Source organism: Engraulis encrasicolus, chromosome 23, assembly GCF_034702125.1.
Source record: "Engraulis encrasicolus isolate BLACKSEA-1 chromosome 23, IST_EnEncr_1.0, whole genome shotgun sequence".
Taxonomy (NCBI): Eukaryota; Metazoa; Chordata; class Actinopteri; order Clupeiformes; family Engraulidae; genus Engraulis; species Engraulis encrasicolus.
Window position 1 is genome coordinate 4210866 of NC_085879.1, and position 18025 is coordinate 4228890.

The following is an 18025-nucleotide window of genomic DNA, read 5'->3' on the forward strand; positions in this document are numbered from 1 at the left end:
CATACCGTGAGGCTGGCTGTTACCTGGAGCCAGAGCCATGTCAATAAATAAATAATGCAATTAGTTTTTGCAACTTGAGAGAGCCTGTCTCTGTCCCTACTAGTGTCTTCGGATTGTTACAACATTTAAAACGGTTCATCAGAAGACAATTCCTCGAGAGGATCCAAGATAAGTCACTGCAGAACTTTTCTGCCACTATTAGAGCTCTAGTACTACCGTTTAAAATAATAGAACAACCGAAACCATCCATCACTGACCCCGCATTCGGATTTGTCAACTCGAGAGACCTGGATGCACAATGAAAACAAGGCCGCTGGCGGGTTGTCATCACCAACTAGAGAACGAGCTCAACTCGTAATTCACAAAGTAAATGTGTTATTAGTGACGGACATCTATCCGCATCGCCGTTAATCCTCATTTACAGTGACGACGCACCTATTGTTTTGTGTGTGAAGGGTTTTGGACTAGACTAGCATGAGTTCCGTCCGTCCGGGGACTGCTAGCATGCTAGCACGAGCACAGTAGGAAGCAGGGTTAACTTCATTGGAGATTGCTTGCCGAACGACTGGTGATTTAACCAAGACATTATGGTGAGGACTAAAACGCCTTTAGTTAATAATTATTAGCTAATGCGTTTTGCATTTTCGAAAATCTTACTGGCTTCTCATATTGCATCAGTGGCAATAGCTATGAACTGAAGCTATTGGTTTTGAACCCCATATGAACATTTCGTGTGGTTACGCTTCGTGAACTGGACAGGATGCATAAGGCGGTATGCATCTGGCTACTAAAATAACTGTCATGAAATTGTTTTGAAGTCGCCCTGGCAGTGGTGCAAGTTAGCATGTTATTCTAGCCAGAGCCTCCTATGGTCCAGCGGCTGAAGAAAACGGTCCAGGGTATTTTTCCCCGAAGGGAGTAGAAGGGTGGGTGGTGAATCACTGGTTACATGTTACCAGCGGTTGACTTGAAGATCTCAACTGAGAATCCCGATTAATTTGTAGTCTGGTGGACGTCATTATCTGCTATGGCCCAGGAAGCGTTTCCATTGCACTATTTGGTGTGGAACAATCAATATCAACAACTGGACAGGGAGCTGCAGACAGATCAGGTAAGATATTGATCTGCATGCTGGATTTGGTTTATGTTCATTGAGGTTCGTCGCTGCTATTCGCGCCTCGCTGCTATTCAGGCTTGCTCAGTTGTGTTTTGATTTCACAATTAGTTTGATGGTTTGTGCCTGTGTGTGTGTGTGCGCGCGCCTTGATGCGTATGCCAACAGCAAGATTTGGAGAGGTTGGACCCGCGCGGGCGGACCCCGCTCGAGCTGGCAGTGTGCCTGGGGCACCTCGAATCCACGCGTGTACTGCTCAGACACAATGCAGATCCTACGCACTGTAATGCGCAAAACTGGACAGGTATGTCGCCCAGTAAGGTAGGCTACGAACCATTTCCCGTATTTGCGCATCAGCCATGTGTGAGCACAGGCCAAAGTTGTAAAGGACTCTTACTCTCGTGTGTTCGAAGTGTTGCAGGAGGCGGTCAGCACGGGTGATCCAGAGCTCGTGCAGTTGGTCCTCCAATATCGGGAGTACAAGAGGGCCACGGAGAGGCTGGCGGGAATACCTGAACTTCTGAGCAAACTGCGTCAAGTATGTGCTTTGCGAGTGTGCTTTTTTTTAGACCCACGTGCTCCAGTGTCCAGTATGATTACATTTAACTCATGGTCATGTTTTTTGCTTTTACAGGCGAGAGATTTCTACGTGGAGATGAAGTGGGAGTTCACTAGTTGGGGTGAGTCTCCCCCCACAGATTTTAATCAACCCCCACTCACTCACACCCCAGCCCCCATAGCCTTTTAGCGCTTTAGCATTTCAGCACCAAAGGTGTGGACAGCGCCCCACTGTACCCTCAACAGAATCACTTGCATTGAGTGAGTGGCGCGCGCACAGGCAAACACATACAACATGAATTACATTGCCCATTTTTGGGAGAAATTAATTCAAAGCATTTTATTCTCAGCAGCTATTGTACATGATTAAGTTAGTTGACATCTTGTTAAGTCTCTGCAAATCCAGTAGTGACCTAAGTAAAAGTGTGCAAAGATCAGAACCGGAATCTGCCGACCAATTATGCTTGTCTATCTATACAAGAAACTGGTCTTCAGTTGATGCAGAGGTGTCAACAGTAAAAGTCGACAAAGAAACACCGTTTCCTTCCACCACAGGTAACTTACCTGAGTAACTAGTAGAGCTTACGCTATTCTTACGATCAGCTGACTGTTTCTAGTGTTTTTCAATAACAACACAGTCTATCTATCTCATTAGGTACAATGGAGTAGATGGTGTAACAACTATGTAATATCATGTGCTAGGGTTGTGCTTGCACCATGAATTTACTTCTAATTTATTTTTACACCTCTGTGTGAAGATGTTGTTCTTCTACAAAAATACACACAAGAGTATGTTGAGTGGTCAGGCATTCAATATGAAAGTCAGTAGACAATACAAGGATGTAGTGCAAAAAAGTAGAATAAAAACCAGTAAAAGTAGTTGGTGCTTGAGGTGAGTGGTGTGTTCTAAACCTTCCCTTTCCACTTATCCGTTGGTCAGTGTTGGGATTGATGCATTACAGAAGTAATTAACTATGAAAAGACAGTAACATGTGTAATCAGTAAAGCATTAACTTGCCCAACTGTCTCCCTGGTGTGTACAAGTTGGAACAGAAAACCACTGTCCAAAGGTGTGCCCTGAACCTGTCAGTTTCCCTCTCTCTGTTGACTCCCTCTAGTCCCTCTGGTGTCCAAGGTGTGCCCTAGCGACGTGTATCGCGTCTGGAAGAGTGGCTCGTGCCTGCGGGTCGACACCACCTTGTTGGGGTTTGAACACATGACCTGGCTAAAGGGCCACCGAAGCTACATATTTAAGGGTGAAGGTTAGTGCCTGGCAAAAACACTATTCTTTTGTCTTTCCCTGAATCAGAACACTAAGCAGTCATGGGTAAGCGGTTAGGGTGTCACTTTTCGTGCATGAACAATTTTATGTAATTTTTGCATGCGATAGAGCACCAGTCACGATGCACACAGAGGCGTGCGTACGGTGCAATATTTACAAAGCCGCGAGAGGCGATCTTCCAAACTTCCATGCTGAGTTTGCGGTACAACAATGGCGGAAACAATTAATCAGAGCCCTGTTGGCTATCTGCCCCCTAGATCATACCTCAAGTATCGTGCAAAATACTCCAATCCTCTTGAAGGAACTATGTGTACACGGTTGCATGCCAAATTTAAGGCACACAGCAAGCATATCCCCGACCTTATAGAAACACCTCTGACAGTAGGAATGTGTTTGCTTGTTTGTTCTTTGTGGTGATGGTAGAGGGGGGTGCGGTGGTCATGGAGGTCGATCATGACAAGCAGGTGGTGTACACCGAGCCCCTGTCCCTCTCGGCCCAAGACACTTCCTCTCTCCTCGACGCCATGTTGCCCTCACAGGAGAACACTGCACAGAGACTCACGTCACCCATAGTGTCCACGCACCTCAACACGCGCAACATCGCCTTTGAGAGGTAAGTACTAGGTACACACACACACACACACACACACACACACACACACACACACACACACACACACACACACACACACAAATATCGATGTATAACTCACTTGTTTTCTCCCAACGTTCCATTTGTCAGCTTTTTGTGAAGTCTGGAAAACTTGGTTAAATGCCTGTGTTTCTACTCGTGTGTGTCTCCACAAATGGTTGATGTGGTGTGGGTACATTCCATTACATCAGTGCTTCCCAAACTTTTTACTTCCCAAACTTGGAGCATTTCAGCTCCATCCGCAGAAACTCTTTACCAACTCCAGAAAGTAACGTGATGATGCTTTGTTTATTAACAATAGCCATTCATTTGATGCTGCACTATGCAGACAGGAGGAGATGGAACACACAGAGATGTGCCACGCACACGCTGATTTTGCGATTAACCCCCATGGAAAAATAAATGTTTACAAGGAAACAATTTAACCAATACCCATGAAATACCCAAACCATCAATGTCCATGCCTGATTCGAGTATTAAAGGCTATTGATTTTATTCCTGCATTTTTTTTTTTCCAAAATTCAACATTTTCTCGCGTACCCCCTGCCATCACCTTGCGTACCCCCTAGGGGTACGCGTACCATAGTTTGGGAACCACTGCATTACATAATTACTTTGTCCTCACATCCTTGTTTCCTCTGTTCTCACCCCTCCTCCCGGGGTGGAAACCATGAAGAAATGAAGGGGCCCAGCCGTGCCTCAATCGGCTGGGCACTGCACTGCTACACCGGCGACCCGGGTTCGATTCCGACCCAGGTCATTTGCAGAGCCTTTCCCATCTCTCTCTCCCACTCACTTCCTGTCACCTCTCATACTGTCCTATTGAAATAAAGGCAAGGATGCCCCTTAACAAATGAAGGCATGAAGGCAGGATGAAGGAATTGAGCACCACGTGATGTGCAGGCCCATCACTACACTATCTTGCTTCCCTCCTGCCACCTCTTACCTTTTTCATGGCGGTTGAGGTGGCAATTAATTGCAGTTTATACATTTTAATTTTACATTTTAATCAACTAAATTCGATTCATCGATTAATTGTTGACATCCCTCCTGTGTCCTTTTGCCTTTTTCATTCGGCCAGAGTACATAGGAGGCAACTGGAGGACAGATGTTGGATAGATATTGCCGTGTGTTATGAATCCAATGATTTGCTTTGTGATTATCTAATGTGGTGTTTATTGTGTGTTTCCACAGGAATAAGTCTGGTATCTGGGGCTGGCGCTCTGAGAAGTCTGAGGCTGTCAGTGGATATGAAGCCAAGGTAAATGTAGAAACAATCAAAGGGAGAGACAAGTTCCTAGAGCAGGAATGGGGAACCTTTTTCATTTGAGGGGCCACTTCAAATTGTATAAAGTCCTCCAAGCGCTGTACTATGAACACAAACCAGGATTTCCCCCTACACTTCAGGCCTATATTGGAGACTCTACAGTCACATCCTAGTGGGCTCCTAATTCACTTGTATCATGCGTCCTTAACTTTCCTGCCCCTTGTACAAACTGACAAACAGCAAATCTCACTGCATGGCTTAACCAGTATGTGACTAACAAATATAAAATATGAATGCGCATTAATTCTGTTAACAATGTAATGATTGAGAGGCTTGTTCGGAGCAATATAATCAATGTATAGAGTGTAGTTCAGTAACGTCAGTAAGGATAGTAAGTGGATAGTCAAAATATAAGAAATGTGAAAGAAGAAATGGGTTTGAATGTGCCCCGCTGCTTTTATTTAGACAGCCAAGAAATTACTCAAAATTTAGACTGTAGAAATCCTACATTTCCAACAGACACTGTTATGAAGTCTAACTTGCATGGCTATCTGATTATTTTTGTTGCCAGGTTTATAGTGCCAGTAATGTTGAACTGGTGACGCGATCTCGAACAGAGCATCTATCAGACCAAGACAAGTCCAGATGTAAAGGTATGTCTGGCTAAAAAGTCTTGAGTCAAGAGGGCAGGATTACATACAGAAGTTGAAATAACTACAGGCAATACGCTTACCTGGGAGGGGCCGAGTAGCCATTAGCTTTCCATTGACTGCTAGCCATCATTTTAGCCTCGCTTTGAAATCAAACAGCTTCAAAAGTGAATGCCACCTGTATCTTTGGTTGTGTTGTGTACAAGAGAAAACGGAACAATGCAACATTTCCTCCGTCATGGCCTTGTAGCAGAGCCTCTGTTATTAGCTCATTACCACCAAAATGGTAATGACTGAGTCTTAATCGGTTACCCAATACTCTACATTATCAAAGCAATGTTATGATATAGTTGAGTGTTTTCAGCCAAGAGTTAATAGGTCCCTCTGTCTATTTCTCTTCATGCCAATATCACTCTGTTCTTTTTTAAAGTTACCTTCATGCAGACCCATACGTATTAGTACTAATTCTCGCTTTATTTGTCTTTCTTGCCCTCTGCTCCTCATCCCTCAGGCTCCAAAACACCTCTGCAGTCATTTCTGGGTATCGCCGAGCAGCATGTCGCAGAGAATGGAGTGAGTTCTTTTGCTTTTCTCTCTTCTTGTGATCGTAAGGGCCCTTAGATTCAGGGATGGGAATGAACAATCACAAGCTTGGGGATGCTGTGGCGCAGCTCACCGTACGATGGTGCATCCTTAATATACAGTGGACTGAACCCATCATAATTGGAGCATGGGGGTTGTGGGTAGGGGCTGGTCTATGCCTAAAATGTGGTCCCAGTCCAGCTCTACCCATTGGGACTCGGTTTGGGTCTGGCCTGGGTCATTTTCTGGTCCTAGCCCATCTCTCTCTCTCTCTCCCTATCGTTTCTTGTCTACTCTTCACTGTCTTATCAAATGGGGCACAACGACCCCAAAATAACTGAATACAAAAACTAAATCAAAACATCTTAAGATCAAAGTTCAGTAGAGATTGAATCAAATACTAAAAATATTTATTGAATCCCCTAATCTTAACCCAAATTTCTTAACACATTAAGCCATTTGTCATTTGCTACAGAGTCAAGTTTCTCAATGTGCAAGTCCAAACAACCCCACAGCCATCACAGCAGAGGAATACTTTGACCCCGAATTTATTCTAAACAACAGAGACATCGGACGACCGGTGGAGCTCACCAGCAAAGTGCAAAAGTATGCTCACGCGCACGCACACACACACACACACACACACACACACACACAGCTCATCACCACCACGTCCACCCCTTACCGTGTGTGTGTGTGTGTGCACGTCTGGCAGATTTAAGGCGACTCTCTGGCTGAGTGAGGCCCATCCCCTCTCGCTGGCGGAGCAGGTCACACCCATCATCGACCTCATGGCTATCTCCAACGCCCACTTCGCCAAACTCCGAGACTTCATTACGCTGCGCCTCCCACCAGGCTTTCCAGTCAAGATAGGTAAGGCTAAACACTGTATCTACAAATGTTAGTAGGCACAGCCTAACTACAGCAACCGCCTGCCTTCAGACTTTCCAGTGAAGATGGGTACAGTAAGAGTGAAATTTCCCGTTGACAAGATTATTACCTTGAGGTGAAGAGAGAGGGTCCGAGGCACTCTAAAAGTCCTTTATTGAGATATGGACATCAAGCCAAAAGATTATCACCTTGCCAGTTGGTATACATCGACTACATAACTCTTAATCAGGCGTGGGTCACTCGATACCTACAGACGTCCTTGATCTCATTTTTATTTTATAATTCCTGTGCCCTGATCTCCATCCATGTTTGTCTTACAGAGATCCCGTTATTCCATGTACTTAACGCCCGGGTGACCTTCAGTAACCTGTGTGGCTGTGACGAGCCTGTCAGTTCTGTCACTGTACTGTCACCACCTGAGGCCAGTGAAACTGGTAAGTACACATTTAAAGGTGCACTGCGTAATGTTTTTAGTGGTTTATTACCAGAATTCTTGCTGCCCATTCATAAAGGTTACCTTTTTCACCAGTCAATCAGTTTTACCTTTTTACTTACCACCACCATCAAATTAGTAGTATTCATTATGACTGTGAAAATTGCACTTTTCAAGCAAGACAATGTTTTTCTTCTCCATGTCTGCCATTGAAATGATTGGAAACATTGTTATTTAAAGCTTGAAAAAAGTATACATTTCATTTTGCTTTCTATTACTGCTATCCTTGTTGTAAATCGCAAAAAAAAAGATTTATAATTTCAATTGTTGAGTATATGGAAGTGTTTTACAGTTAATGTTGTTGTTACCCATCTGAGGCGTTCCAGGCTCCACAGATGACTCTACATCTTCGGGCAACACTCCGCCGCCTCCCCTCCAATGCGAGGTCGACCAGTCTGTGTTTGATCCTCCTGCTGACTACACCATGCTGGGGCCAAGCCGTAGTGAGCCTATGAGAGACGAGGACGATAACCTACTGCAGTTCGCCATCCAGCAGAGCCTTCTGGACGCTGGCACGGAGAGCGACCAGGTGAGTTGTTTGATGATGACCCTGAACAAACATCACGCAAAACCAACTTGCGATAAGGAAATCTGACTTTGTGTATAGTACCTGAGTAGACATGATCACAATGGTACTGACTGCTGCATGAAACCAACAATTCAAAACGTGGGAGAACAAAAAGTTTCGTGGCCGTGCAGCTTTTCAGGCATGCGTCTCTACGGGCACCACTACATAAAACTACCCAAATGAAGTAGGACTATGTCAAGTCTGTTAATCGTCTTGAAAAAATGTTTATCTCACCAAAGATCATAGTTAAGCTTGATCTGGAAAAGATTCCTAAGTTAGAGAGGTGTTGTATGGGTGTCTGTCAATCGATGTCTTATCAAAGGCCTGTGTGTACAGCTGCACAAAGTTACTGACAATCAAACCAATTATTCCGATAAGCAGTGCTACTGTATATGCATACTACTTGCTTTGCATTTGTTTCCAAATTTCTCAGGAAAAGGAAAAAACGAAGAGTAGGCAGGGTAGCCAGACTGACCTGAGCCTGACGTTAGGCAAACACTGATAAGTGTGTGTGTGTGTGTGTGTGTGTGTGTGTGTGTGTGTGTGTGTGTGTGTGTGTGTGTGTGTGTGTGTGTGTGAGAGAGAGAGAGAGAGAGAGAGAGAGAGAGAGTGTATGTGTGTGGTCATGCTGTTTCAATTCCAGTTAGTAACTCCAAGATTTTTCTCACAACGTATGTTGTGCTCATTCCCATGTACAGTATCCCTGATGAGTCCATTGCTGGATCTCAAATGGCACACTTGTGCACTTTGGGCACTATGTTTCAGTGCGTAACTAATATGCCATACGCTCAGAAACATGAACACTAAAGTGCACAAGTGCACCATTTGAGATCCAGCATCTGAGTGTAAATGTCTATGCCCACTGCAGGTGACCATATGGGAGGCCCTGACCAACACACGTCCTGGTTCCCAACCTCCCCTCTACGATGAGGACCCTCAGCTGGAGAGGTAACTAACTACACGCAGGGGGAGCGCACACACTCTTATTCAAAGCAAAAAAAAATCTGTGACATTATTAATGAGGTGTAAGCACAGATGCCCTAGATATAACAATGTCACGATTCATAAAGAAGGAAGGGACCAATTTCATGACACGATACTTCATGAAGGAACAGCAATAGGAAATAGGAAGTATTCTACTCACAGTCAACTGCAGTCAACAGTTAACTACATTATTACATTACATTGCTTAGCTGACCCTAAAGGCTCTTTTCCACTGCCGGTTTTCTGGTAGGCCTACAGCTTGACACAGCGAGACTTGGCCCCAGCCACTTTTTGCTTTTCGATTGGGCACGACACAGCTCAATCGTAAAGCAAAAAGTGGCAGCCGAGTCGCGCTGTGTCGAGCTGTAGGCCTACCAGAAAACCGGCAGTGGAAAATACCCTTAAATGGCTTACAGTTGTTTATCAGAGTATTGGTTACAGTCCCTGGAACAATGTGGGGTTAGGTGCTATAGATGGAGATGTAAGGAGAGGTCAAGGCGGAATACGAACCTACAATCCCCAGATTGAGAGACCAACTCCTTAGCCACTAGGGCTAGGCCATGGCTGCCCCAACTATTCTTTCCTGTAGTAATATTACATGGCTTGTCTTTATGCCAGAATGTGTAATGCACTTGAATGGAGCTCTGCAACGTTTAGGTCTGATGATACTGAATAACACACCTGTTAGTATCCTTCAGATAAGCTGGGGCCGTTCCTGAGGTGGTTTTGTAGGCAAGCATGCATGTTGGAATTTCTAGACCAATAAAATTACACACTGACAATTGCACACAATTACACACTCATTGTCGAGGATGAGAATGGGGTAGCCTTCTTCAGGGACATTGCTTGCTTTTTCAAATGACATTGGGATTTTCTTAACCGAAGAGCACCTCATTTAAAAAAAAAATATACCGACAGTGCTTAAGCATTGTGTGATGTCCTTTTTCGTCCTTTTGGTTTCTAAAAGGGCAATTCAGGAGTCGCTCTCCCTCTCGCTGGTCAGTGGAGAGGATGGTGGGGAGGCCTCGGACCCTGCACCCCTGGAGCCGTCGGGCTTACCCCCACCACACCCTGCTGTCAACTCCCTGCCCTCCTATGCCTCGCTGGGGGAATCCAGGGAGCCTGGGGGTTTTGGCCTGGGGAGCAGCTTTGATGAGCAGCTACGCATGGCCATGGAACTCTCATGCCGGGAACAAGAGGAACTGGACAGGTCAGAGAAAGAGGGGGATGAAGAGAGTAAACAGAGAAGGGGAGGGGGTGCTGTAATGATGTTGAACGGGCCTTTATTTCCGACAGGATAGTGGAGGAGAGGCTGGAAATGTTGAAGGTATTTTTTAAATATGTATATGTTTTTTGTCTGTTTTGGTCAGTGAGGCATACACACTCACAATTACTGTAATGTACTAGCCTGATTATCATCGAATTTCAAATTGTTTGCTTCCCAACAAAGTGGGTGGAGTTCCCGTATTTGCGGGAACTCAGAAAGTACTTGCATTGACTCTTGACCTGACTGGTAGCAATGCTGAAGCTGTTGCGTCACTAGGAGGGCACGGCCTGGCTAGTAATTTACCACTTAACTAGTATTACCACTAAAAGCATACTTGACATCTACCTAAGCAACTGCTTGCTCTCTGCCCAACATTTGTGCGATTGTTATTTTATATTTCATTTTATTTTATTGTTTATTGTTTCTGTTATATTTTCTGTCTCATTTCAGGACGAAAAGGGAAGAGGAGGAGGAGTTGGAGAGGATATTACAGCTGTCCCTCACAGAGAAGTAACCATGTCAACCACACATGCAGTGGTGCGTGGGTGGTGTACAGGGTGTGGAGTGGGGTGTCAAAGGTTAATTTATTGTTTGCACTCTCTTTTTCAATTTTAAATTATTCTTTTTTTAATTATTGTTTTTGATTTTCACTTCATTCCAACTGTTCTGGAAAATATGGGAACATTTTATATCATCTTAACAGGGATGGACATGAAGCAGGTGATTGAGAATAAGAGGGAATCAGTAGGGGAAATAAAAAGGGATTCATAATGTCACTTTTGAAGGAATGTAAGTTAAAGGTTTATAAAAGGTGAATGATGCAGTCACTTTTGTTTTCCACCCTCCTGCTGTTATCATTTTTTTGCCATTTGAAATGTCATCATTAAAGTTCTGTGTTGATGGGTTAAAGAGGCAACTGATGAATATAATTACACATAAAATAATGATGATTGTACGAGGCATCAAGTTCTGATGGTTCACAGATATGATATGAAAAATGAATTTATTAAATTCTGGAAACATTATGGCAACAGAGTTTTTCCTGTTTGTTTATTTCAAAGAGAGAAGGTGAGAACAGTAAAGAAAGTCACTTTTCTCATGGTTGAAGTCCTATATTTTGACAAGCAACATTACATTTGGTTACATTAGACTTAGCTGACGCTTTTATCCAAAACGACTTAAGAGTTATAATTTTTCAGGGTAATGGTTACAGTCCATGGAGCTATATTGGGTTAGGCGTCTTGCTCAAGGGCACTTCAACCACGGATGGTGGTGTTGATTGAATGAAGTGACAGATGCCTCATTTCCTTAATTTGAAGAGAAAATAACACGAAGAGTCTGTACACAATTAATATTCAGGAGCAATATGGTATTCAAGCACAACCAGATCTCATAAAAGTTGGGGATCAAAATGCTGTCATTTTCAAAACACTCTGTTAATGAGATCAAGCATTATGCAAAGACAGCATCAGTTATTAAAGCTAAGCAGAATTATTGTTTTGAGGAAACTATGTGCTCATTTAAAATTTCACCCTTGCAAAAAATCCCCAAAAAGTTTGGACAGGGCCAATAACTTGCTTTAAAAGTTAAAAGACAGCTTCCTATCTTGTGTCCATAGTTAATCCTGTGGGTTGTGGTTCATCCCTCTTGGTGGTATGCAGTCATTACCAGACATTATGGGCAGTCATGGGTAAGCGGTTAGGGCGCCAGACTTGTGACCGAAAGGTTGCCAGTTCGACTCCCGACCCTCCAGGTTGCTGGGGGGAGTAATTAACCAGTGCTCTCCCCCATCCTCCTCCATGACTGAGGTTCCCTGAGCATGGTACCGTCCTGATGCACTGCTCCCTTGGGGCGCCATTGGGGGCTGCCCCCTTGCATGGGTGAAGCATACATGCAATTTCGTTGTGTGCAGTGTGCAGTGAACACTTGTGTGCTGTGGAGTGCTATGCCACAATGATAATGGGAATTGGAGTTTCCCAGTTGGGCTTTCACTTACCTTTCACTTACCTTGGATACGGTGGCTCAGGCTCTTGATACATCACAAAGACTCTGTCTCTGTCAAAGAAGCACCAGCAACACGTGCAACAAGAATTTCTCCTCTTTTGAACTCTGATCATGTCACCCATAAAGTGTGCACTTCAATACTTTGAGCAAAACTGCAGCTCTTGCCCTGTTAAATGAACCTTCACACTCTGCTCTTACTTGTGCAATGTGCAATTAATGAAGACAGTCCACCAGGGTGATCCAATTTATCCATGAGACTTCCCACACTCAGTTTCATTGCCCACCCCCTGTACATACACAGGGTGAAGTTGTTGAAAAGTGGGGCAATTAAACCACCTTTAATTTTTTTTATTGAAACGGCTTGCCACATTGTGGGTGCTCGAGCCATTTGTATACTGTATCTAGGCAACGCCTTGAGCGGAAGAACAAGCAGAGCACATCGTCACAGGGTAAGATCTATTTATCTATGCATCATTTGGTCATGTATAAAAATAAATAAGAATAAATCATACGTTGGCCAGTTGAGCATTTACATTTTTCCATTAAAACGAGCTCAGCAAATTGCCTTATTTACATGTGTTCCCTTCCTAAGATACTTTGAGCTACGTCAAATAGACAGCCGAGGCTGACGCTTATGTTAGACAACAAGAAATGTTAATATTGTCAGTATATTTACCTGCTATCTCGAAATTGTTGTCAACATTTCAGAAAATTAACTCGACAACCATGCCTGGTAGTGTGCACGTTGAGAGGACTCTCGCACTGATAAAACCTGATGCAGTTCGACACTTTGATGAAATAGAGGGAGTCATCCTTCAAGCAGGGCTATGTATACTACAAGTAGGTCCATTTTCATTCCTGTTGTCTGTTTTAGCGTTTTATTATTAGTAGTATTGAATGGTCATGTAAATAATTGAAATGATCTTACTTTCCTATGCAAGGACGGTCGGGTCTAGTCCACCAGGGGCTCACGCGCACCCCCGTGCTTGAAACCTTTTTTTTTTATTTTTTTTTTATTTTTTAGATTCATCCATGTCTAGTTCACAATAAGAGATGTTAACATTGCCTCAATTTGTCCCATGGGTGTTTTTCAGAGGTCATCTTTGAAACTCTGCAATAGTCATTAGTTAAATTCTGACATTTGATAACATAACTTTTGAACCAGACATGGTACAAAGACAAAAATATGAGACCCTCTTTCCATATAATTTGTTTCAACATGGATATTTGATTGGATGGGTCAGAAGGTATTTAGTCTAGATGTTTATGTCACGTTTGTAAACGAGTAATAAATGCATTACTTAAGTTACTCAGACTGCTCGAACCCTGGTGCAAGACCCAAGTAATAGAAGAACATAACGTTAACAACGGCATAACACAATGCTTTAGCACAGTCTAACTGGCCTGAACTGGACATAACATTCCCCCACCCCTACTGAATTTCAGCCATGAAATGTGGAGTCAAAGTCCTACACAAGTATGCAGGGTGGGATTGAGTGCAAACAGGCCGCAGGGAGGCACAAAGTGTGGGTGGTCTCAGATGGGCAGGCAGCCATTGTCGGTGGCAGGTTGGCAGGTGTATCTGTAGTTCACTCAGGGGCTATCTGAAGTGCCAGTTTAGGGGCTGAAGTATCCTGTGAGACTAGGAAGAATGGAATGTGGTAGTGTGAACGCTGGAGGTGCTACTTTGCAGAGGCGACTTACGTGCCACCTGCTGCCATCACTTGAGTAGGAAGGTGGCTGAGCCTAGCTGGCGAGTAAGAGGGGCTGACCAATATGAGGCGAGTTTGTTGCCCCTGTGGGGCCTGCAGACCCTGACCCACTCCATGGGCTTGATGATGGGGGCCTTGGCACGTGCTGAGTGGTTGAATGCCTGCTTCATGTGCCTCTGCTGGCGGGTGACTGAGGCCCTGACCCTGGGTGGCGGCCTCTGGGGAGATTCCGGGCTCAGTCTGTCCAGGGGAAGCCGAAGCTCACGGCCAAGCATGAGGAGTGCCAGGGATACCCCTGCCCTGGTTGTAGAGTGCTGGGTGACCCTGCCCTGGTGAGTAGTGTTTGACGTAGGGCCTTTGGAAAGATCCAGCCCTGTACCTGGTGTGCCCTGGCCCCTGAGGCTGGTTTTCAGTGACTGCTGAAAACAATGATGGTACCCTGGTACGCACAACACCGTAGTGCAAAAAATATCACCATATCATGATGCTTAACTGTCCTCACTGTGTACTATGGCTTGAATTCTTTGTTTGCAGGACGTCCAACCAACTGTCTGTGACCCTTAGACCCAAAAAGAACAATGTTTTTTGATCTTATCTAATGGTGGTGCAAGTATCATTCCATTTACTCACCTTTTTGTGAAGACACTGCTATTATTTTGAGCGCAACTGTATGCTGTATCGTCATGTTGGCCAGCCCTGTCGTGGTCTGTAGTAGTGTGTGTAACATCTGGGCAATGTCCTGTTCAGCAGGGTCAGGGTCAGTTTGCGTGTATGTGACAAGGTGTGGTGTGACAGAGCTAGATCAGCCACAACATCAAACTTACCTCAGCCTGGGGTCAACTTGAGGTCAAAGTTATACTTGTGAAGGTGGTCGACCCAGAGGTTAGTGGTGTCTGGCCTGTGCCAGACGTTGAGAGTAGAGCCGTTAGAGCCTGGTGGTCTGTTCTAAGGGTGAAAGCGTGACCGTAGAGGTACAGGTGCCTCCTGTCGCAGACCCATTAGCAGGCTAATGCTTCACGCTCACCAGTGGGGTGCCGCTGCTCAGTAGGGTGCCTGTGAGGCAAAGGTGATGGATATCTCCAGCTCCACACCTGCTTGCACCTGTGACCGCACTGCCCTGTGGCCGAGGCATCACGGGGGGTGACTAAGCTATGCTAATAATTCTGATACCAATAAATGTAAGTACTGAAAACACTGAGAAGAAAATGATAGGCACATTCATGAATAATGCTTGGAAATACTGCAAATAGGTGAAAATAAAAAAGGGTGGACTGTTCCTTTTAGTCAATTTGGATATAAGTGTCTGCTAAGTGTAACGTAATGTACATACAATGCTGAGATGATTTCAGTAGCCTCAAACTGAGATGTCTTCTGTTCTGCTGATCTTTTTTCGGGTTGAATGACAGAAACGACAGCTGCAGCTGAGCCCCGAACAGTGCAGCGATTTCTATGCTGAAAAGTATGGGAAGATGTTTTTCCCAAGTCTGACAGCGTTCATGAGCTCTGGACCAATCATCGCTCTTGTGCTGGCCAGAGACGAGGCCATCACCGTCTGGAAGAAGCTGATGGGCCCTGTCAACAGCACAAAAGCTAAAGAAACCCACCCCAACTGGTAACTGGCTACCTTCCTCAACCACATTTACACACTGCAACAATGACATGAAAGATAATATGGAAATGAAAATATAATATACAGTACTTTAGTGTAAGGACATAATTTGTACTGTAGTGATGCAAATTATCACTTATGAGTCAACTTGCAATTAATTGATAAGCAGCATTTCCCCCCCAAATCTCAATGTTTCCCAAAAAGGGGTGATTGAAATGTTCCCACTCTTCAAACGCACTTCACCATGTCCATTTCAATTGGGTCTCTCGCCAGTCGAGTTGGCGATTAATTGCAATTAGGCAATAATTTTTAAAAATTGATATATGTTTAATCGACTAACGCCTATTAAAGTGTTCACATCCCTAATTTAAAGCTATAGAAATACAAATGTACCTACAGTGTAATATGTTCAGAACTTTCCATTTTAACTTTGTAACAGCCTCAGGGCCAGATATGGGACTTCAGACCTACGGAATGCGGTGCACGGCAGCGAATGTTCTGATGCTGCTGAACGAGAGATCAAATTCATGTTCCCAGATTGTGAGTCAAACACAGACACAGACACACACTTGTTTTTATTTGTTTGTTTGTTCATATATTTATTTCTCCTATGTAGATTTTTTCTTTTTTCCTTAATCTTAACTTTCTTGATTGCATCACACTTTAAAATGGTCATACAAATACAAATATACACGTTACAAATAAATAAATCACGCCCTTTTTTACTTGAAAAATGTACACGCTAGTACAAATGTACTAACACAGGTTCATAAAATGAACACATTTGCCATTCTGGAAAAGACCACATCAAAATGACCAATGTTTTACTATTTACAGGCACATGAGTGAAAATGTGTTTTATTTTACAATAAGTCTTTACCCCAAATTCCATACAAATATATTGTTGTGTGCGTTGGCTGTTATTCCACACCAGAAAACAGTTCCCAAACTCAAATTAATTAGTCAAACACTCCATGTTGATTTGCACCGTCAAATTTTGTTCCCCATCCAAAGTCATATGAAATGTGAAGCAAGAAAGAGCATGTTGGAATGTTGAACTTTAATTTAAAATGAGTGGTTGAATTGATGTATTTTTCATGTGTATGTATTTTTGCAGCTGTAATCGAGCCCATTCCCTTGGGTGTGGCAGGTAAAGACTATCTCGACATACACGTCAATGCAGCTCTTCTTACGGGCTTAACAGAACTATGCAAGAGAAAGCCAACAGACCCTTATGTGAGTGTTATAGTTATTCCGTTTATTGTTATTATTATTATTTTAATATTATCTATTTCACTCTTAGATGTCTTATTGTTTGTGTTCTCTTTAAGACATGGCTAGCTGACTGGCTGCTGAACAACAACCCGAACAAACCCAAAATAGCCATGGTGGAACCTCCCAGTGACATCTGATTATTGAACGGATAATTTATGACCATGGCACTTCATATTTGTTTCATTGGTCCATTTTGTTACTTTAATGTATAGGCTTGTAGTCTGCAATCCTCCAATTGTGTTCACTCTCACAGACTATAATTAAAAAGTCATGACTATTATTTGAGTGATATTGGACCTGTTTCTACAAATTCAGGCCTGGGGATAATTCCCACTTTTGAAAAGATTCAGAGAATCACATTCATGAAGCTGATGTAAGTCTTCACAAGTTCAACTACAGTGCACTGCTAAAATAAAGGAGATATCAAAACACAATGCAACTCTACAGTAAGTCCATTACACTTGCGTGAAATAAGCCTGTCCAGTGGGGAGGCAACACGGATTGGCCATCTCTAAGTTCAACAGCTGGCAGAAAGCCCCTACAGGTGATGTTGAGTATGGAAAATGGACCACTTCTTCGCTTTCCTCCTTTCTGAGGAACGTTTTGGTCACATTTGCATCTTGGGTTACACTGTACTTGACGCCGGCATCATATGTATGACAACAGTGTCAAAACAGTGTGACAGCCAGACAAGTCATAAATCTGTCAATGTCATGAATGTTTTATGGTCATGAAAAGTTGACATTGTTAGGGCTGTTTTCACAATAACCAATGTCACTCAATGAGTCTTAAAATGTTTTTGAAATTGGCATGTTTGACATATGCTTGACTGCATTTTGAGATTGTTATGACCATGTTATGTCATATGTATGATGGAAGTGTTACCGCACTTTGTCACTGCTTGTACTTAGTATATGTGGGGTCTTGTCATGATAACGTTTGGGGACACCTATCTTAGATGGCCATTTAGAATGTTGTGACAACCACTTTGGATTCAATTGCTATCTTTCTTGTAAATCTTGTAAAAAGCAGTCTCTCCCCCTGTGGGCCAGATGAAATGTGTCCCCAGTCCTGAATTTGCCCAGCTCTGGTCTACTGGTACCCATCAGCCTCCTGG

At 43.6% G+C, this 18025-nt stretch overlaps 2 protein-coding genes across 3 annotated transcripts; both read left to right on the top strand.

Annotated features, from left to right (window-relative positions):
- Window positions 1-4: 4 nt before the first annotated feature.
- Window positions 5-11339, top strand: ankrd13d (ankyrin repeat domain 13 family, member D). 2 transcript variants are annotated; one of them, XM_063190381.1, is made up of 16 exons: window positions 5-1111; window positions 1283-1418; window positions 1528-1652; window positions 1749-1794; window positions 2791-2934; window positions 3378-3567; window positions 4801-4867; window positions 5445-5526; window positions 6035-6096; window positions 6581-6711; window positions 6821-6978; window positions 7317-7430; window positions 7807-8018; window positions 8926-9005; window positions 10009-10251; window positions 10759-11339. In XM_063190381.1, the coding sequence occupies exons 1-16, from the start codon at window positions 1028-1030 to the stop codon at window positions 10820-10822; spliced, it is 1938 nt and encodes a 645-aa protein (XP_063046451.1). In that variant the 5' UTR covers window positions 5-1027; the 3' UTR covers window positions 10823-11339. The 2 variants fall into 2 exon arrangements, with proteins under 2 accessions (XP_063046451.1, XP_063046452.1); XM_063190382.1 differs by having other exon boundaries at window positions 7816-8018.
- Window positions 11340-12548: 1209 nt separating this feature from the next.
- On the top strand, window positions 12549-17342 carry LOC134440347 (nucleoside diphosphate kinase homolog 5-like). The gene is made up of 6 exons (XM_063190388.1): window positions 12549-12761; window positions 13021-13152; window positions 15431-15636; window positions 16073-16173; window positions 16751-16869; window positions 16965-17342. The coding sequence occupies exons 1-6, from the start codon at window positions 12564-12566 to the stop codon at window positions 17043-17045; spliced, it is 837 nt and encodes a 278-aa protein (XP_063046458.1). The 5' UTR covers window positions 12549-12563; the 3' UTR covers window positions 17046-17342.
- Window positions 17343-18025: the final 683 nt, after the last annotated feature.